Source organism: Pseudophryne corroboree, chromosome 3, assembly GCF_028390025.1.
Source record: "Pseudophryne corroboree isolate aPseCor3 chromosome 3, aPseCor3.hap2, whole genome shotgun sequence".
Taxonomy (NCBI): domain Eukaryota; kingdom Metazoa; phylum Chordata; class Amphibia; order Anura; family Myobatrachidae; genus Pseudophryne; species Pseudophryne corroboree.
In genome coordinates this window covers 62,572,622-62,595,274 of record NC_086446.1, presented here as the reverse complement: position 1 = coordinate 62,595,274, position 22,653 = coordinate 62,572,622, and the positions used below count along the sequence as shown (strand labels likewise).

General features: G+C 46.6%; 1 protein-coding gene across 1 annotated transcript in view; it reads right to left on the bottom strand.

Annotated features, from left to right (window-relative positions):
- The window catches only part of LOC135057163 (NACHT, LRR and PYD domains-containing protein 12-like), a 152,832-nt gene that overhangs the window by 27,465 nt on the left and 102,714 nt on the right, over window positions 1–22,653 (bottom strand). The window contains exon 8 of the mRNA XM_063963062.1: window positions 18,785–18,910. Within this exon, the coding sequence (XP_063819132.1) occupies window positions 18,785–18,910 (126 nt within the window). The remainder of the gene's footprint in view (window positions 1–18,784; window positions 18,911–22,653) is intronic.

Genomic DNA, 22,653 nt, shown 5'->3' with positions numbered 1-22,653 from the left:
TCCAGTGATTTGGATGTATAATTACAGTGATTTTGCCAATTAATTCCAGTGATTTGGACGTATGATTATTATTTACAGTGATTTTGCCAATTAATTCCAATGATTTGGATGTATAATTACAGTGATTTCGCAAAATTAATTCCAGTGATTTGGACGTATAATTATTAATTACAGTGATCTTGCCAATTAATTCCAGTGATTTAGATGTATAATTCCAGTGATTTTGCCAATTAATTCCGGTGATTTGGACGTATAATTCCAGTTGGAATTGTTTGTGTCGCTTGGCTTAGTCATACAGCTACCTCATTGCACCTCTTCGATATCTTTGCATGAGGTGCTGTTTGGGGCCTAGTTTTTGAAAAGTGCCATCCTGTGTGACACTGCCGTATGAGTCAAGGGGTACTGCTGTATTAGTCCTGGGGTACTGCCGTATAAGTCCACCAATTGCAGAATTTTTTAAAAATGACTGGAGCGTGCTGGAGATGCTGTCAGTGGACCGAACAATTGCGGCCCACTCTCGACATTCAGCCACTGCGTGACACTACTAGATGGGCCAGGTTGTTGTGTCGCTTAGCTTAGTCATACAGCAACCTCAGTGCACCTTTTTTTCTTCTTTGCATCATGTGTTGTTACTCAGGGGCCTTTTTTGATATCTGCCCTCCTCTCTGCCACTGCAGTGCCACTCCTAGATGGGCCAATTGTTTGTGTCGCTTGGCTTAGTCATACAGCTACCTCATTGCACCTCTTCTACATCTTTGCATGATGTGCTGTTTGGAGCCTTTTTTATTATCTGCCCTCCTGTCTGCCACTGCAGTGCCACGCCTAGATGGGCCAATTGTTTGTGTTGCTTGGTAAGTCATACAACTACCTCATTGCAATTCTTTTTCTTCTTTGCATGATGTGCTGTTTGGGGCCTTTTTTTTTATCTGCCCTCCTGTCTGCCACTGCAGTGCCACACCTAGATGGGCCAGGTGTTTGTGTTGTCCTCTTGTGTCACTTAGCTTAGTCATCCAGCAACCTCGGTGCAACCTTTTGGCCTAATAACAATATTGTGAGGTGTGAGGTGTTCAGAATAGACTGGAAATGAGTGGAAATGATTGTTATTGAGGTTAATAATACTGTAGGAGCAAATTTGCCCTCAAATTCTGTGATTTTAGCTGTTTTTATGTTTTTTTCAAAAATCATCAAGATCCAAAACCAATACCAAAACACGAAAGGGTGGTTTTGGCAAAACCAAGCCAAAACCAGAACACGAAAGTGGAATTAGAACCAAAACCAAAACACAAAACACGAAAAGTGCCAGCCGCACATCTCTATTTTAAATATGGGGAACCCCCAATCAATTTTTTCCCTGTATTTCCGCAACCAGGACCGGCTCAAAAAGCCAGACGCTGGTTATGCTTTTGGGGGGGACTTGCACGTCGTTTTTTTTTTATATTTTAACACTTTCTTTACTTTTAAAGACAGAAACATACACGGATCACACTGCTTCTCCAAAAATCGCCAGTCTAAAAGCCTGGTCTATTATTCTCGTGATTTTTGGTAAGGTTTTGTATGCAAGTGAAAAAATTGCATCCTATTACATTTGCAATTTTTATTGTTTTCAATGGGAAAATATCTGGATGCAATTTTTCACTTGCAATTTTTGGTATATGTTAAAACTTGTGATTTTTAGCAAAATCGCAAGCTATAACATTTGCAATCTTCGGAAAATGTGCAAATTTGTGGTAAAAATAGCACGTTTTCCGAAATCGCACCCTATTACATTTAGCCTTTGATATTAACAGCCTATATACTGACATTAATCACTGTGATGGGATGGAAGCTGTAAGGAAGGTAAATTCTACTAGCACTCACCATAATGGCCCTCCAATAGAGTTCTTGCTTTTTTAATTATTTTTCACAAAAATTATTTTTTATTTGACAGTTCATTTTATTTACAGATCAGGAGATCTGCAATGGGGTCTAATATGGTACGGTCATATGCAAACCTGTTCATGTACAGATGTTTCCAGTTTCATCTTAAGGTCTATTCATGGCAAACATTGTGTAAGGGGCATTACAGTGTGGTGCAGAACATGTAAGAGGCAATACAATGAGGAGGAAAAATTACATATAATGTAAGAGGCATGAATCAGGAACTTTTATTTTTTCTGTGGTAGCCAATGTGTAGGGTGCAAAACTAAGATGCATATTAGTCCTTCTCTGCAAGGTCACACCCCTTGCAGTGAGGCCACACCCCTTCAAAGATGCACACTAATGTTTACTTTTAGTAATGCGCATGGGGCGGGGGCACATTTTTTACTGTTCACACTGGGAGCCAAATTGTCTATAAATGGCTCTGCACACACATATAGGTTAATAGCAACTGTTGCTCATGGTAACCACTATTGTTAGAAATTGATCCATGCCTTGTTTAGAAGTGCTGCACTTAAATACTGACCTAGGTAGGGCCACTTGAGAACAGGATCTCCAAGTGATTATGTGCAAATGTCACAAATAAATATATCAGACTGTAGAAAGCATACATCTCTCACAGGATAAAAGGATTAAATAACACTGTGAAGGGCCGTATTCACGGGCAGATGTGGGGAGAGATGTGCGCTGAGCGAACCGCTCAGCACATATCTTCCCCCCCGCTCTGCACAGCGCGATGTGTGCTGAGCGTGCGGGGGGGAGGGGGGGGGGGCGCTCATTTCACCCGGCGGGTGGAATGAGCGACCAGCTAGATTGAGCCTGCAGGCCAATCTAGCACCAGCGATAGCGACGCGTGGTGCCGCCCATCGCTATCGCTGTGGGGGGTACACACGGAGAGATCATGCTTAAAATCTAAGCAATTTAGTCAGATTGCTTAGATTGTCGCTCCGTGAGTAACCCCCTTTAGTAACATGTGATCATTCACAGCAACAATGACAGAGCAGTGCTGACACTCCCTTAATGCTGGCCAATAGCAGTTTTCATCCGCAACCTCTTAAGAGAGGTTTTCCCTATTCACTATTGATCAGAGTGGTGAGGATTACCTTGGACAAAAGCAAACTCCCACGGGCCCTTGAATCAAATGAAGCAGAACTTCACGAAGAGAGGCTATCACCAGATAGAAGTACGTGAAGCGATTAAAAAACAGGTAGGACTTGCTGAGTCCGCGGAACAAAATCTACAGATGTGTCTTCATATATTTAGCCTCAATACTGTGTCCCGTGCAACTCTGCTAGCGTCTGGTGTCTTTTTTGCATTTTTTTTTGTCAGAAGTGCATCTTAGTCACAACTTGATCTGACTAGGTAGCACCAGGGGACTGTGCTGAGTAAATTGATATGTGACACGTGTGTGTGTGTGTGTGTGTGTGTGTGTGTGTGTGTGTGTGTGTGTGTGTGTGTGTGTGTGTGTCTGAGTCTGTATCAGGGACGTGCGGTGAGGTAAATGTCTCAGGAGGCACGGACTAGTACAAGAGCTAGATTTACACACAGTGGGTGGGATGTACTAAGCGGAAAATGCGGTAGACCCCCTGTTTACCGCATTTTCCTGATGTACTAACCCACGTCCGGTAGGTCAGCGCCACGGCGGGGTTCACCAGCTTTAGTTGGCGATAGTCCATAGAAGCCTATGGGCTACTCTCCACGGCGCTGTGTGAGGGATCCGATCGGATCCCTCCCAGCATGCCCTGCGGCTGCTTCCATCACCCCGCGCATGCGCAGACTGACTCCTGGGTCCGAATCCCGGAAGTCAAGCTGCCGCTGTGCATCGCGGAGGACAGCTCTTATCGGAAGAGCTGTCCTCCGCAATGCTGATCGCATATGTTAGTACATAAACGATCAGCATCGTGGCGCAGGGCGGCGATGTACATTAGTACATCCCGCCCAATATATGAGCCAAAGGGGATGTAGTTATGTGACTGGCGGTCAGGAGTCCGCTGGTCACAATACCGATGTCGGGATCCCGCCCCCTAACAATCCCGATAGTCGACTAACAGGGACTATTCCCACTCGTGGGTGTCCACGGCACCCATAGAACCTGCGCTCGCCACGGTGCAGCTCGCCACCAAGCCGGCAGCGTGGCGAGCGCAGTGAGCCTGCAAGGGGCTTCGATGCGTTCATGCCCCTCCTCCCCCTGCCGGCCATCTCGAAGCATTGGTATGGTGACTGGCGGTCTCCTGACCGCTGGTCACACATACCCAACCCAGCCAAAGGGTTCATGTGGGCATTATACACAGGTGCAGCAGTATATACTGAAGGAAATTTGGTGAGTTTTGATCAGAGATGTGCAGAAAAGATACACAGGAGGCACTGCCTCACCTGTCATATACTTTTTACTCCAGAGTTATATAATACAAAGAAGATTAGATAATTAGAATAATACAAAGATTAGAATAATACAAAGAAGATATTTCTAATATATTATTTGTATTTTTCATATTTTTTATATAGTTAAAACTCTGGTGTATACGTTAGTATGACAGGAAAGGCTCTGCCTCACCTCACCACACATCACTGGTCTGTATACAGGGCACAACAGAACTTGTATTGGAAAAAAGCATACATACAAGTGTCACATATCACATTAGACAGCAGTCTCCTCATTAAACAAATAGAACATGACTGTGCTAAGAGGGGTCTCCGAGGTCTATTGCAGTTGTTGGGGTCCTTTTTTTCATTAAAGTTGTGTCTGTTTTTATTAGCATTTATGAGTCTGTTGATAAATATTAAAGCCAGGAGGCTCAGGGCATGCTGGCACGTGTGGCTCTCCAAGTGCCAGCATGCTCCAGTAGCCATTTTTGGCACCCACCCATTCTGGTATCTGTAGTGCGCCAAAGGCAGTTCCATAAATCTAATTTTTAACCACATGTGACTCCCTACTTACAGATACGTGAAGAGCCCTAGTACTATTGGCGCAAGGACTGGTTATACCAAGGAGGGGGAGCCCACATGTATTTTCTCATGCTCAATTCCCTTGGGGGTGCAAGCCCTGAAGGAAACCTTGTGGGTCTCCACTCTATGGTCTCCACCAGCCCAGGATTTCAAGGCCTATTTTTGGGCACCTGAAAATCAGAGTGGACCCCACATTGGTTTGTCCACTAATATTTGCGTAACCAGCAAGAGGCTGAAATGGTAGTGGTGCTGGTTAAGAGTTATGGGGTGGGAGTAGTGATGAGCGGGTTCGGTTTCTCGGAAACCGAACCCCCCCGAACTTCACGCTTTTTACACGGGTCCGAGGCAGACTCGGATCTTCCCGCCTTGCTCGGCTAACCCGAGCGCGCCCGAACGTCATCATCCCGCTGTCGGATTCTCGCGAGGCTCGTATTCTATCGCGAGACTCAGATTCTATATAAGGAGCCGCGCGTCGCCGCCATTTTCACACGTGCATTGAGATTGATAGGGAGAGGACGTGGCTGGCGTCCTCTCCGTTTAGAGTAGACTAGAGAGTAGTAGAGAGTAGAGACACTTGATTTACTAATTTTGGGGAGCATATTAGGACGGAGTACTACTTGCTGATAGTGTGACCAGTGACCACCAGTTTAATTAATCCGTTCTCTGCCTGAAAAAAAACGATACAGTGTGACACAGTCACATACCATATCTGTGCTCAGCCTCAGTGTGCCCTCAGTGTGCTGCATCATCTATGTAATACTGTATATCTGACTGTGCTGAGTGCTCACTGCTCACACAGCTTAATTGTGGGGGAGACTGGGGAGCAGTTATAGCAGGAGTACATATTTTAACAGTGCACACTTTTGCTGCCAGAGTGCCACTGCCAGTGCCAGTGTGACTGACCAGTGACCACTGACCACCAGTATATTGTGATTGTCTGCCTGAAAAAGTTAAACACTCGTCGTGTGGTGTTTTTATTCTATAAACGCATTCTGCTGACAGTGTCCAGCAGGTCCGTCATTATATAATATATACCTGTCCGGCTGCAGTAGTGATATATATATATTTTTTATATCATTATCATCCAGTCTATATTAGCACTGCAGCAGACGCAGTACGGTAGTCCACGGCTGTAGCTACCTCTGTGTCGGCAGTCGCTCGTCCATCCATAATTGTATACCACCTACCTGTGGTGTTTTTTTTTTCCTATCTTCTTGATACTAGTAGCTTACTTTAGGAGTCTGCAGTGCTGAGCTGACAGTGTCCAGCAGGTCCGTCATTATATAATATATACCTGTCCGGCTGCAGTAGTGATATATATATATTTTATATCTCATTATCATCCAGTCTATATGTTAGGGTCTCCTGCCCTGTGCTGCCACGTCGTCATGGCAACCGGGAGACAAGTGCTAGTGGAGTAACCTGAGCGCAGCTGATACTCCGGTTCGGGTCTTTTGCTGTGCAGTGGTTATAGGCTCTGTGCACGGCAGGGGATCCGGTGCTGGTTTTTGTGCTCACAGTCTGTGAGGTCTGAGTGGGGCGTGGACAGCACCTGCTTTATAAGGCCTCTTTTCAGGGTAAGCAGATGCTGCTGAATCTTTGTTGGTTAGTCAGTTCATGAAAGTTAGCCAGTACTGTGTAGCTTTGTATTTGTTTGTTGCTTACTGCAAATAGGCCTGGGGATTTGGTATTACACTCTGCCAATCCAGACCTAGCAGTAAGACTGGAGTCAGTCGTTTAGCTTGCTGGGGTTCTGTTACCACTCTGTGAACTTAGCAAGTTTGCGGCTGTATTCTAAGACTTGCCTGTCTAATCCTGTCTCACTGTGCTAGGTGTCAGGGGTCAGTTTAGTGGCAGTAAGCTAAAACCTGTGCACTGCAAGTGAGAAATAGGATTGTGGAGACTCTCCTTGTGTCTATCATTCCATCTCTGACCAAGGAGTTTACTGCCACACCCGTTGGTAACCCTTTAGGGTTTTGCTGTTGCCCTTAGCAACAGCATTTCGGGTTCTCTATGTATTAAAACACAACATCTTGCTTTTTCCATCTGTGCAGTTCTAATACAAAGGAGATACCCAGTTCCTTAGCCTCTGGGCTTCTCTGTTCACTTTGTGTGTATTTTGTTACCCTATTACCTTCTGTGTACGTTATGTCATATTCCCCAGTTTGTCTGTGAGTCCATTTGTTTTGCATAACAGTTCAAACACCAGTACATTCCTGCAGACACTGGAGTGCATAACAGTTCTGACACCAGTACTTTCCTGCAGGCACTGGTGTGCATAACATATTCAGCAGCCTAATACTCCTGTTGAAATTTTGTGGGAATATGGAGCATACCCCTCAAAATACGTTGCAACAGGTGGTCGATCAGGTGCAGGTCCTGACTCGACAATTTAATGATTTGTCCATTAAAATGCACACCTCCCAGGCTGCTGGTGGAGCTCCCGCAGCAGCAGCACCTGCAGGGGTTAAGGAGCCGAAAGTAAATCTCCCGGATCGTTTTTCTGGAGATCGCTCTCAGTTCTTTTGTTTCAAGGAGAGCTGCAAGCTATACTTCCGGCTTAGGCCTCAGTCTTCTGGGTCGGAGATTCAGCGGGTGGGCATAGTGATTTCCTTGCTACAAGGAGACCCACAGGTCTGGGCATATGGGTTGCAGCCTGACTGTCCGTCGCTTAAAAGTGTTGATGCTTTTTTTACGGCACTGGGCATGTTGTATGATGACCCTGACAAGACGGCCTCAGCCGAGGCTCAGATTTCGATCCTTAAGCAAGGGCGAAGGCCAGTTGAGGTTTACTGTACGGAGTTTCGGAGGTTGGCCCATGATACCCAGTGGAATGACCCAGCCCTGAGACACCAGTACCGAAGAGGTCTTTCTAACCAGATAAAGGACCAACTGGTACAATATCCCTTGCCTGATAGCTTGGATCAGCTCATGCAGTTATCCATCCGGGTGGATAGACGGCTGAGAGAGCGTAGGCTTGAAAGGGAGACTGAGATTTCCTTCCTTCCCAAGGGAACCTCAGACTCTGAGGAATTTTCTGAGGAGCCTATGCAGATTGGGGCTACCCGCCTCTCCTCGCGTGAGAAGACGCGGAGGAGACAGCAGGGGTTGTGTTTGTACTGTGGGAATAAAGGTCATGTGGTAGTATCATGCCCAGAAAAGCCGGAAAACTTCAGGGCCTGAGGGTGATGGGAAATATCCTGTCAGGCCAGAAGTCAGAATTTCCCAAGAAGACTTTTATCATTCCGGTGACCTTGAAGATCCTCGGTCAAACTGTCAAGACTGAGGCCTTTGTGGACAGTGGGGCCGACGGGGTTTTTATGGACCGCCAATTCGCCCTGAAACACTCTGTTCCCTTAGTACCCTTGGCATCGGAAATTGAGATTTGTGGGTTAAACGGGGAACCATTATCCCAAGGTAAAATTACCTCTTGCACTAGCCAGATTTCTTTGTTTATTGGAGCCACACACTCTGAAAAATTGTCCTTTTATGTGACTGTCTGTACTTTTGCCCCATTGGTGTTGGGGTTACCCTGGTTAAGGGCCCACAATCCTCAATTTGACTGGGTCTCTAGGGAGATTCTTAGTTGGGGTACTGATTGTTTCAGGAGTTGCTTGAGCCTTCCAGTCAGGCTCTCGCAGCTAAGTTTGCCAGGATTGCCAGGGTGTTATGCAGATTTTGCGGACGTGTTCTCCAAAAAAGTTGCAGAGGTACTACCTCCCCATCGCCCCTATGACTGTGCCATTGATTTGTTGCCAAATGCTAAGCTTCCCAAGAGCAGGTTGTACTCCCTGTCACGTCCTGAGACTCAGGCTATGGCAGAGTACATTCAGGAGAACTTGGCTAAGGGATTTATCAGACCTTCACAGTCTCCAGTTGGGTCGGGGTTCTTCTTCGTGGGTAAAATGGACGGTTCGTTGCGACCCTGCATCGACTTCAGGGAATTGAACCGTATCACGATTAAAAACTCATACCCACTGCCTCTCATTTCGGTCTTGTTTGACCAGCTTCGTACTGCCACCATTTTTTCTAAGATTGACCTACGCGGTGCGTACAATCTAATCCGAATAAGAGAGGGGGATGAATGGAAGACTGCCTTTAATACCCACTCAGGGCATTATGAATATTTGGTGATGCCTTTTGGGCTCTGTAATGCCCCGGCAGTCTTCCAGGATTTCATGAATGATGTGCTCAGGGAATATTTGGATAGATTCTTAGTTGTATACTTAGATGACATCATAATCTTCTCCCATTCCCTGGAGGAACATCGGAAGCATGTACGCTTAGTCCTCCAGAAACTCAGAGACCACCGGCTTGGGGCGAAGCTGGAGAAGTGCGAATTTGAAGTTCAGCAAATCGCATTTCTAGGATATATTATCTCCCCAGAAGGTTTCCAAATGGAGGGTTCCAAGGTACAGGCAGTCCTGGATTGGGTGCAGCCCACTAGTTTGAAGGCGCTTCAGCATTTCCTGGGCTTTGCGAATTTTTATAGACGATTTATCGCTGGATTTTCGTCTATAGTGGCGCCCTTGGTGGCACTCACTAAGAAAGGGGCGGATGTTGCTCACTGGTCTTGTGAGGCTAAAGCGGCTTTTGCCCGTCTCAAAAGGGCATTTGTTTCGGCCAAGGTGCTGCGACACCCAGATCCAGAGCGTCCTTTTGTGGTGGAGGTGGATGCCTCTGAGATGGGTATTGGGGCAGTGCTTTCTCAGATGGGAGTGTCTGATAATCGCCTTCATCCCTGTGCTTACTTTTCCTGTAAATTTTCGCCTGCCGAGATGAATTATGACGTGGGTAACCGGGAATTGTTGGCTATTAAGGATGCACTCGAGGAGTGGAGACACTGGCTTGAGGGGGCTAAGTTTGTGGTCTCAATTCTCACTGACCATAAGAATCTGGCATATTTAGAGTCAGCGAAGCGTCTCAATGCCAGGCAGGCACGATGGGCTTTGTTTTTTGCTCGCTTTAATTTTTTGATAACATATCGCCCTGGGTCAAAAAACATCAAGGCTGATGCGCTCTCGCGGAGTTTTGCTCCAATCCAGGAGACCAACGAGGAGCCGTTGCCCATTGTTTCCCCATCATGTATTAAAGTGGGCATTACCCAGGACCTCTTATCATTAGTCCTTAGAGCACAGGAGCAGGCTCCTCCAGACCTTCCGGTAGGTCTTTTGTTTGTGCCTCCTAGGTTAAGACAGCGAGTGTTCCTGGAATTCCATGCCAAGAAGTCGGCAGGTCACCCGGGTATTGCCAGAACTCGGGAGTTGCTATCTATGGCGGTGTGGTGGCCCTCGGTGGCTAAGGATGTGGATCAGTGGGTTCGGGCATGTGACATCTGTGCCCGAAATAAGACTCCTAGAGGGGTTCCTGTTGGCCCATTACATCCACTCTCTATCCCATCTAAGCCATGGACCCACATTTCAATGGATTTTGTGGTGGACTTGCCCAAATCCTCGGGGATGACAGCCATCTGGGTTGTCGTTGACAGGTTTTCGAAGATGGCGCACTTCGTTCCACTGGTTGGGCTGCCATCAGCCAGACGCCTGTCTGAATTATTTATGCTGCATGTTGTGCGTCTCCACGGGTTGCCACTTGATGTGGTCTCTGACCGCGGATCCCAGTTTGTGGCCAAATTCTGGAGGGCATTTTGTTCCGATCTCCAGATTTCTGTCAGCTTGTCGTCAGGCTACCATCCGCAGTCTAATGGGCAGACTGAAAGGGTGAACCAGTCCTTGGAGCAGTTCCTCAGGTGTTATGTCTCCAAGTGTCAGACTGACTGGGTTGCTCATCTGTCCATGGCGGAGTTTGCCTATAACAACGCGGCTCACTCTGCTACAGGGATCTCTCCCTTCCTTTGTGTGTATGGGCATCATCCTAAGGCCAATTCTTTTGACCCCCTGGACTCCACGCCTGGTGGTTCCTCTGTGGTTTCGGTCCTTAGAGGTATTTGGCGGAAAGTGAAGAAAGCCCTTGTGTCTGTGTCATTAGTGACCAAAAGGGTTTTTGATAAGTGGAAAAGACCCTGCAGCTTCAAATTAGGAGACTTCGTCTGGTTGTCTACCAAGAATTTGAAGTTGAGACAGCCATCTCATAAGTTAGGGCCCCGGTTCATCGGCCCTTATAAGATCACCAGGGTTATCAATCCGGTGGCATTTCAGTTAGATCTGCCCCGTTCTTTGGGTATCAATAAAACATTTCATTGTTCCCTTTTAAAACGGGCAATTAGTAATCCTTCTTCCAGTGGAAGACCTTCCCCTCTTCTGATACGTGGCCAGAGGGAGTTTGTTGTTGAAAGGATTCTTGACTCCAAGGTGGTTCGGGGTCGGCTGTCATTTTTGGTGCACTGGAAGGGGTATGGCCCGGAGGAGCGGTCGTGGGTGCGCAGTTGTGATCTTCATGCCCCCAGACTGATACGCTCTTTCTTCTCGCAGTTCCCCGATAAACCCGGTGGTAGGGGTTCTTTGACCCCTCGTCAGAGGGGGGGTACTGTTAGGGTCTCCTGCCCTGTGCTGCCACGCCGTCATGGCAACCGGGAGACAAGTGCTAGTGGAGTAACCTGAGCGCAGCTGATACTCCGGTTCGGGTCTTTTGCTGTGCAGTGGTTATAGGCTCTGTGCACGGCAGGGGATCCGGTGCTGGTTTTTGTGCTCACAGTCTGTGAGGTCTGAGTGGGGCGTGGACAGCACCTGCTTTATAAGGCCTCTTTTCAGGGTAAGCAGATGCTGCTGAATCTTTGTTGGTTAGTCAGTTCATGAAAGTTAGCCAGTACTGTGTAGCTTTGTATTTGTTTGTTGCTTACTGCAAATAGGCCTGGGGATTTGGTATTACACTCTGCCAATCCAGACCTAGCAGTAAGACTGGAGTCAGTCGTTTAGCTTGCTGGGGTTCTGTTACCACTCTGTGAACTTAGCAAGTTTGCGGCTGTATTCTAAGACTTGCCTGTCTAATCCTGTCTCACTGTGCTAGGTGTCAGGGGTCAGTTTAGTGGCAGTAAGCTAAAACCTGTGCACTGCAAGTGAGAAATAGGATTGTGGAGACTCTCCTTGTGTCTATCATTCCATCTCTGACCAAGGAGTTTACTGCCACACCCGTTGGTAACCCTTTAGGGTTTTGCTGTTGCCCTTAGCAACAGCATTTCGGGTTCTCTATGTATTAAAACACAACATCTTGCTTTTTCCATCTGTGCAGTTCTAATACAAAGGAGATACCCAGTTCCTTAGCCTCTGGGCTTCTCTGTTCACTTTGTGTGTATTTTTTTACCCTATTACCTTCTGTGTACGTTATGTCATATTCCCCAGTTTGTCTGTGAGTCCATTTGTTTTGCATAACAGTTCAAACACCAGTACATTCCTGCAGACACTGGAGTGCATAACAGTTCTGACACCAGTACTTTCCTGCAGGCACTGGTGTGCATAACACTATATTAGCAGCAGACGCAGTACGGTAGTCCACGGCTGTAGCTACCTCTGTGTCGGCAGTCGCTAGTCCATCCATAATTGTATACCACCTACCTGTGGTGTTTTTTTTTCTATCTTCTTGATACTACTAGTAGCTTACTTTAGGAGTCTGCAGTGCTGAGCTGACAGTGTCCAGCAGGTCCGTCATTATATAATATATACCTGTCCGGCTGCAGTAGTGATATATATATATATATTTTTATATCATTATCATCCAGTCTATATTAGCAGCAGATGCAGTACGGTAGTCCACGGCTGTAGCTACCTCTGTGTCGGCAGTCGCTCGTCTATCCATAATTGTATACCACCTACCCGTGGTGGTTTTTTTTTTTTTCTATCTTCTTGATACTAGTAGCTTACTTTAGGAGTCTGCAGTGCTGAGCTGACAGTGTCCAGCAGGTCCGTCATTATATAATATATACCTGTCCGGCTGCAGTAGTGATATATATATATTTTATATCTCATTATCATCCAGTCTATATTAGCAGCAGACGCAGTACGGTAGTCCACGGCTGTTGCTACCTCTGTGTCGACAGTCACTAGTCCATCCATAATTGTATACCACCTACCTGTGGTGTTTTTTTTTTTTTCTATCTTCTTGATACTACTAGAAGCTTACTTTAGGAGTCTGCAGTGCTGAGCTGACAGTGTCCAGCAGGTCTGTCATTATATAATATATACCTGTCAGGCTGCAGTAGTGATATAGATATATATTTTTTATATCATTATCATCCAGTCTATATTAGCAGCAGACGCAGTACGGTAGTCCACGGCTGTAGCTACCTCTGTGTCGGCAGTCGCTGGTCCATCCATAATTGTATACCACCTACCCGTGGTGTTTTTTTTTTTTCTATCTTCTTGATACTAGTAGCTTACTTTAGGAGTCTGCAGTGCTGAGCTGACAGTGTCCAGCAGGTCCGTCATTATATAATATATACCTGTCCGGCTGCAGTAGTGATATATATATTTTTTATATCATTATCATCCAGTCTATATTAGCAGCAGACGCAGTACGGTAGTCCACGGCTGTAGCTACCTCTGTGTCGGCAGTCGCTAGTCCATCCATAATTGTATACCACCTACCTGTGGTGTTTTTTTTTTTTCTATCTTCTTGATACTACTAGTAGCTTACTTTAGGAGTCTGCTGTGCTGAGCTGACAGTGTCCAGCAGGTCCGTCATTATATAATATATACTGTCCGGCTGCAGTAGTGATATATATATATATTTTTTATATCATTATCATCCAGTCTATATTAGCAGCAGACGCAGTACGGTAGTCCACGGCTGTAGCTACCTCTGTGTCGGCAGTCGCTCGTCAATCCATAAGTATACTAGTATCCATCCATCTCCATTGTTTACCTGAGGTGCCTTTTAGTTGTGCCTATTAAAATATGGAGAACAAAAATGTTGAGGTTCCAAAAATAGGGAAAGATCAAGATCGACTTCCACCTCGTGCTGAAGCTGCTGCCACTAGTCATGGCCGAGACGATGAAATGCCAGCAACGTCGTCTGCCAAGGCCGATGCCCAATGTCATAGTACAGAGCATGTAAAATCCAAAACACCAAATATCAGTAAAAAAAGGACTCAAAAATCTAAAATAAAATTGTCGTCGGAGAAGCGTAAACTTGCCAATATGCCATTTACCACACGGAGTGGCAAGGAACGGCTGAGGCCCTGGCCTATGTTCATGGCTAGTGGTTCAGCTTCACATGAGGATGGAAGCACTCAGCCTCTCGCTAGAAAAATGAAAAGACTCAAGCTGGCAAAAGCACAGCAAAGAACTGAGCGTTCTTCGAAATCACAAATCCACAAGGAGAGTCCAATTGTGTCGTTTGCGATGCCTGACCTTCCCAACACTGGACGTGAAGAGCATGCGCCTTCCACCATTTGCACGCCCCCTGCAAGTGCTGGAAGGAGCACCCGCAGTCCAGTTCCTGATAGTCAGATTGAAGATGTCAGTGTTGAAGTACACCAGGATGAGGAGGATATGGGTGTTGCTGGCGCTGGGGAGGAAATTGACCAGGAGGATTCTGATGGTGAGGTGGTTTGTTTAAGTCAGGCACCCGGGGAGACACCTGTTGTCCGTGGGAGGAATAGGGCCATTGACATGCCTGGTGAAAATACCAAAAAAATCAGCTCTTCGGTGTGGAAGTATTTCAACAGAAATGCGGACAACATTTGTCAAGCCGTGTGTTGCCTTTGTCAAGCTGTAATAAGTAGGGGTAAGGACGTTAACCACCTCGGAACATCCTCCCTTATACGTCACCTGCAGCGCATTCATCATAAGTCAGTGACAAGTTCAAAAACTTTGGGCGACAGCGGAAGCAGTCCACTGACCAGTAAATCCCTTCCTCTTGTAACCAAGCTCACGCAAACCACCCCACCAACTCCCTCAGTGTCAATTTCCTCCTTCCCCAGGAATGCCAATAGTCCTGCAGGCCATGTCACTGGCAATTATGACGAGTCCTCTCCTGCCTGGGATTCCTCCGATGCATCCTTGCGTGTAACGCCTACTGCTGCTGGCGCTGCTGTTGTTGCTGCTGGGAGTCGATGGTCATCCCAGAGGGGAAGTCGTACTCGTAAGACCACTTTTACTACTTCCACCAAGCAATTGACTGTCCAACAGTCCTTTGCGAGGAAGATGAAATATCACAGCAGTCATCCTGCTGCAAAGCGGATAACTAAGGCCTTGGCATCCTGGGCGGTGAGAAACGTGGTTCCGGTATCCATCATTACTGCAGAGGCAACTAGAGACTTGTTGGAGGTACTGTGTCCCCGGTACCAAATACCATCTAGGTTCCATTTCTCTAGGCAGGCGATACCGAAAATGTACACAGACCTCAGAAAAAGACTCACCAGTGTCCTAAAAAATGCAGTTGTACCCAATGTCCACTTAACCACGGACATGTGGACAAGTGGAGCAGGGCAGGCTCAGGACTATATGACTGTGACAGCCCACTGGGTAGATGTATGGACTCCCGCCGCAAGAACAGCAGAAGCGGAACCAGTAGCAGCATCTTGCAAACGCCAACTCTTTCCTAGGCAGGCTTCGCTTTGTATCACCGCTTTCCAGAATACGCACACAGCTAAAAACCTCTTACGGCAACTGAGGAAGATCATCGCAGAATGGCTTACCCCAATTGGACTCTCCTGTGGATTTGTGGCATCGGACAACGCCAGCAATATTGTGTGTGCATTAAATCTGGGCAAATTCCAGCACGTCCCATGTTTTGCACATACCTTGAATTTGGTGGTGCAGAATTATTTAAAAAACGAGAGGGGCGTGCAAGAGATGCTGTCGGTGGCCAGAAGAATTGCGGGACACTTTTGGCATACAGGCACCACGTACAGAAGACTGGAACACCACCAAAAACGCCTGAACCTGCCCTGCCATCATCTGAAGCAAGAAGTGGTAACGAGGTGGAATTCAACCCTCTATATGCTTCAGAGGTTGGAGGAGCAGCAAAAGGCCATTCAAGCCTATACAACTGAGCACGATATAGGAGGTGGAATGCACCTGTCTCAAGCGCAGTGGAGAATGATTTCAACGTTGTGCAAGGTTCTGCAACCTTTTGAACTTGCCACACGTGAAGTCAGTTCAGACACTGCCAGCCTGAGTCAGGTCATTCCCCTCATCAGGCTTTTGCAGAAGAAGCTGGAGATATTGAAGGAGGAGCTAACACAGAGCGATTCCGCTAGGCATGTGGGACTTGTGGATGGAGCCCTTAATTCGCTTAACAAGGATTCACGGGTGGTCAATCTGTTGAAATCAGAGCACTACATTTTGTCCACCGTGCTCGATCCTAGATTTAAAACCTACCTTGGATCTCTCTTTCCGGCAGACACAAGTCTGCTGGGGTTCAAAGAACTGCTGGTGACAAAATTGTCAAGTCAAGCGGAACGCGACCTGTCAACATCTCCTCCTTCACATTCTCCCGCAACTGGGGGTGCGAGGAAAAGGCTCAGAATTCTGAGCCCACCCGCTGGCGGTGATGCAGGGCAGTCTGGAGCGACTGCTGATGCTGACATCTGGTCCGGACTGAAGGACCTGACAACGATTACGGACATGTCGTCTACTGTCACTGCATATGATTCTCTCCCCATTGAAAGAATGGTGGAGGATTATATGAGTGACCGCATCCAAGTAGGCACGTCAGACAGTCCGTACTTATACTGGCAGGACAAAGAGGCAATTTGGAGGCCCTTGCACAAACTGGCTTTATTCTACCTAAGTTGCCCTCCCACAAGTGTGTACTCCGAAAGAGTGTTTAGTGCCGCCGCTCACCTTGTCAGCAATCGGCGTACGAGGTTACATCCAGAAAATGTGGAGAAGATGATGTTCATTAAAATGAATTATAATCAATTCCTCCGTGGAGACATTGACCAGCAGCAATTGCCTCCACAAAGTACACAGGGAGCTGAGATGGTGGATTCCAGTGGGGTAGAATTGATAATCTGTGAGGAGGGGGATGTACACGGTGATATATCGGAGGATGATGATGAGGTGGACATCTTGCCTCTGTAGAGCCAGTTTGTGCAAGGAGAGATTAATTGCTTCTTTTTTGGTGGGGGTCCAAACCAACCCATCATTTCAGTCACAGTCGTGTGGCAGACCCTGTCACTGAAATGATGGGTTGGTTAAAGTGTGCATGTCCTGTTTATACAACATAAGGGTGGGTGGGAGGGCCCAAGGACAATTCCATCTTGCACCTCTTTTTTCTTTCATTTTTCTTTGCGTCATGTGCTGTTTGGGGGGTGTTTTTTGGAAGGGCCATCCTGCGTGACACTGCAGTGCCACTCCTAGATGGGCCAGGTGTTTGTGTCGGCCACTAGGCTCGCTTAGCTTACTCACACAGCTACCTCATTGCGCCTCTTTTTTTCTTTGCGTCATGTGCTGTTTGGGGAGTGTTTTTTGGAAGGGCCATCCTGCGTGACACTGCAGTGCCACTCCTAGATGGGCCAGGTGTTTGTGTCGGCCACTAGGGTCGCTTAGCTTACTCACACAGCTACCTCGTTGCGCCTCTTTTTTTCTTTGCGTCATGTGCTGTTTGGGGAGTGTTTTTTGGAAGGGCCATCCTGCGTGACACTGCAGTGCCACTCCTAGATGGGCCAGGTGTTTGTGTCGGCCACTTGGGTCGCTTAGCTTAGCCATCCAGCGACCTCGGTGCAAATTTTAGGACTAAAAATAATATTGTGAGGTGTGAGGTGTTCAGAATAGACTGAAAATGAGTGGAAATTATGGTTATTGAGGTTAATAATACTTTGGGATCAAAATGACCCCCAAATTCTATGATTTAAGCTGTTTTTTAGGGTTTTTTGAAAAAAACACCCGAATCCAAAACACACCTGAATCCGACAAAAAAAATTCGGTGAGGTTTTGCCAAAACGCGTTCGAACCCAAAACACGGCCGCGGAACCGAACCCAAAACCAAAACACAAAACCTGAAAAATTTCCGGTGCTCATCACTAGGTGGGAGTAGGAAAATCCTCATACATGAGTTTGCGCTTACTTCTTATCAAGTTCATACTATCCAGCGCTTTATTTAAATTTTGCTAGGATTCAAACAATAATCTAATGAATGTATGGGGCAAAGATCTGTGACAAACAACTTCGAGAGGCAGAGGGGACTATTCATGAAGCAGTGAACAGTGTGGAGAAGTGAGCCAGTGGAGAAGTTGCCCATGGCAACCATTCAGCATTGAAGTAACATTTATAATTTGCATACTATACAATTGTACGGAGCAGCTGATTGGTTGCCATGGGCAACTTCTCCACTGGCTCACTTCTCCACTGTTTTCACTGCTTCATGAATAGACCCCAGAATTTTTTGAATAACAATTGGTTAATTTGATTAAAAAAAAGTTAGTAGTGTACGTCCAGTTTAAGACAGTTGTTACCTAAATTCTTGTAGGGTACAGTCTGGATATTGGCCCTCATTCCGAGTTGATCGGTCGCAAGGCGAATTTAGCAGAGTTACACACGCTAAGCCGCCGCCTACTGGGAGTGAATCTTAGCTTCTTAAAATTGCGACCGATGTATTCGCAATATTGCGATTACTAACTACTTAGCAGTTTCAGAGTAGCTCCAGACTTACTCTGCCTGTGCGATCAGTTCAGTGCTTGTCGTTCCTGGTTGACGTCACAAACACACCCAGCGTTCGCCCAGGCACTCCCACCGTTTCTCCGGCCACTCCAGCGTTTTTTCCGTAAACGGTAGCGTTTTCAGCCACACGCCCCTGAAACGCCGTGTTTCCGCCCAGTAACACCCATTTCCTGTCAATCACATTACGATCGCCGGAGCGAAGAAAAAGCCGTGAGTAAAAATACTTTCTTCATAGTAAAGTTACTTGGCGCAGTCGCAGTGCGAACTTTGCGCATGCGTACTAAGCGGATTTTCACTGCGATGCGATGAAAAAGAACGAGCGAACAACTCGGAATGAGGGCCATTGTAAAGCATCACACAGACGTTTAAATCCACGGTCTTCCAGAATGTTCCATGACAGCTCCAGCCTAGTCAGAGAGTGGTTTGTAATAAGAACAGAGTGGAGATCATCACAGCAGGAGGAGGTCAGACCACAACACCGTAACCTGATGAGAGAGGAGGGATTGCATTAGGTAATTTCTTATCATTTCCAGTCCAACACTCAGTATGACATCATGAGCTAAAGACTGCAACTGTGAAGTAGTTACAGTTCACAGTGTGTATTTCAGCTATAAGACTATAGTCCTAGCACGCACCTGCGATTCATAGGATTGCATCGTGCGGATGTCCGCCACGAACGGGTAACTGGCAGGTGCGAATAATTACAATGAAATGCACCTGTGACCCATTTGCGGCAAAGATGAGGCTGGCCACATCTGTATATGTTATTTATTTACTCACTATAGATGAGGGTAATTGGATGTGTATCGGGTAACCTCTCGTTAGATGATTGATCAGTAAAAGAACATGGCCCCAGAAATCTCTCATTATGAGTGTGATTCAGAGGTGCATGCAATTGCATTGTTGGAGGCAGTGGAGCACTCTTTTTGCGGCTGCACATGCGCCAAAGCTGAAGAATTCCTTACTGCGCATATGTGAAAAGCACAGTGCAGGGAGAAGGGCAATCACTTAAGCTGTTGCACAAACCACAACATAGGCTTCATAAATATGGGCATTTGGAGGGTTTGTGCTGCGGCGTCCTATGCAAAATCTGTGTATGTGGGTTCACAAGCGTACTTTGGCCCTCATTCCGAGTTGATCGCTCGCTAGCTGCTGTTAGCAGCAGTGCAAACGCTAGGCCACCGCCCTTGGGGAGTGTATCTTAGCTTAGCAGAAGTGCGAACGAAAGGTTAGCAGAACTGCTCGTAAATATTTTCATGCAGTTTCTGAGCAGCTCCAGACCTACTTCTACCTTGCGATCACTTCACTCAGTTTAGTTCCTGCTTTGACGTCACAAACACGCCCTGCATTCGGCCAGCCACTCCCCTGTTTCCCCAGGCACGTCTGCGTTTTTACCTGTCACGCCTGCGCTTTTTAGCACTCTCCCTGAAAACGGTCAGTTACCACCTAGAAACACCCCCTTCCTGCCAATCACTCACGATCAACAGAAAAGCGTCGCTCACCCTTGTGTAAAACTGCATAGTTTTGTGTAAAAGTACTTCGCGCATGCGTACTACGGCCCGTACGCATGCGCAGAAATGCCGCTTTTTCACCTAATTGCTGCGCTGCGACCTAATTGCTGCGCTGCGACCGAAAGCAGCTAGCGATCAACTCGGAATGAGGGCAAATCCCCATCCCTGGATTTCCCCCCAGTACACTAAAAATGACCTGTAACCATACCTGAACCTGTCTGGTAATAGAAATTCAGAAAATTAGTCACACATGTTTGCAAACGCATGTTTAGCTGCTTAGCCACTTCACAGCTTCTCCGATATAAGCAGTCCTGACACTACATAATAGCAGTGCCCACATACGGGGATGTAATTTGTCACAGTAGGCCTCATGATAAAGGCTATTACTAAAACACATCCAGACAGAGAGCTAACTTACCCGGGAGCCACCCCCAGGATCTCCCATTTGCACTACAAGGAACAGCATGCCTTCCAAATACTGCTCCCATTCAATGCCTCTCACACACAAGCAGACAAACAATGGCAGTTGCTCGGTCATTCCTGGAGATAATTATATATCAGGTGCTAGAAAGGGGGAGGGGGTCACAGACAAACAACAGACAGAGAGGGGGGGGGGGCAAATCCCCACCCCTGGATTTCCCCCCAGCACACAAAAAATTACCTGTAACCATACCTGAACCTATCTGGTAATAGAAATTCAGAGAATTAGTCACGCATGTTTGCAAATGCATGTTTAGCTGCTGAGCCGCTTCATGGCTTCTCCAATATAAGCAGTCCTAACACTACATAATAGCAGTGCCTACATAGGACCATGTAATTTGTCACAGTAGGACTCATGATAAAGGCTATTACTAAAACACCTCCAGACAGAGAGCTAACTTACCCGGGAGCCAGCCCCAGGATCTTCCATTGGCACTACAAGGAACATCATGCCTTCCAAATACTGCTCCCATTCAATGCCTCTCACACACAAGCAGACAAGCAATGGCAGTTGCTCGGTCATTCCTGGAGATAATTATGTGAATAAGTAGCAATAGGGTGCGGTGTAATGTGAATAAGGAGCGATACGGTGTGGTGTAATGTGTATAAGGAGTGGTACAGTGTGGTGTAATGTGTATAAGTAGCAATACGGTGTGGTGCAATGTGTAGAAGAAGAGATACGGTATGGAGTAATGTGAATAAGAAGAGATACAGTGTGGTGTAATGTGTATAAGGAGTGATATGGTGCGGTGTAATATGAATAAGAAGTTTTACGGTGCAGTGTAATGTGAATAAGGAACAATGCGGTGTGGTGTAATGTGTATAAGGAGCAACACGGTGAGGTGTAATGTGTATAAGGAGCAACACGGTGCAGTGTAATGTGAATAAGGAACAATATGGTGGGGTGTAAGGTGAATAAGGAGAGATACAGTGTGGTGTAATGTGTATAAGAAGCGATTCAGTGTAATGTGTGTAAGGAGCACTGCTGTGAGGAGTAACATGTATAAGAGACACTATTGGATGATAAAATGTGAATAAGGTTGGCACTACTGTGTGGCATCATTTGAATTTAGGGTACTATAGTGTGGCCATGCCCCTTCCCAGCTAGAACACACCTCTCCTTTTTAAAATATAGAAGTTGGGGGCACCAGTGCTCTTGCTGGCACAGGGCACCAAAAGGAGGTCTACTATGGGTGAGGGGTGATGGTGCTGGAAAGGGGTGCAGGGTAAGAGGGGGAATTTGCGCCAGTGCTAGGGGGCACTAGCCAAAATCTTGCCTAAGGCATCATATTGGTTAGGACAGCTCTGCAGATGTGGTTGGAGGTGCGCTCTGATGCACAAAGTAAAAATTGCACATGCGCAGGACCCGTTCTGTGCAAATGGGTCCTGGGACACAGGATGCAAAGACGGTATTAGACTGTGACAGTCTGATGCCGTCCCTGCATCCTGTGTCACAAGACCCATTTGGGGACAGGGAGGGGGCAGCAACTGCCTCCATTTGTGAAAACGGAGGTATGTCGCCACTGTTTAGGGTGAGTGAAGAGGCCAGGGATCTCCGTCGTTGCATAGAGATTTTCTGGTCTCTGTGTGATGGGCGCTTGCATGTCTCCATAAGTGCCACAAGCCACCTGATGGTGTCGGGGAAGATCCGATACTGTGTCCTTGGATACAGTTCGGGTCAGTAATGCAGCAGGAGGCGTGATGTCACACGCTTCATTACCATATAAGTGATATTGCTGCTGTTTCCATGTGAGCAGCAGCAATAGCAACTCCAACCACATCTAAATGAGGGCCAGTGTGTAGTCATAGATTTGTTGCTAAGCCTGACACTTTTAATATTGGATAAAAAAATAAAAAAACTCAAATAAAATAAAAATATTTCATGGGACCATAGATACATAATTTGAAAAATTCAAAAAAACACATTTCTTCACCCTTAACAGATGTTCTTCAACATTACCACTGAATTGATTAGAGAGACACATACTTTATATTTTCACATACAATTGCAAGTAATTACACACATACAACATTGGGGGTGATTCAGTCCTGATTGCTGCTGTGAGTTCTTGCACAGCGGGTGATCAGGTAATAGCTTTGCATGCGTATGCACTGCAAAGTGCATGAGTGTTGGCCAACAACAACGGACATCGCCGGGCAGTGACAGGATGGTGCGAAAATTCCAATTACATGGGCATTCGCAAGGTGATTGACAGGAAGGAGCCATTTGTGGGTGG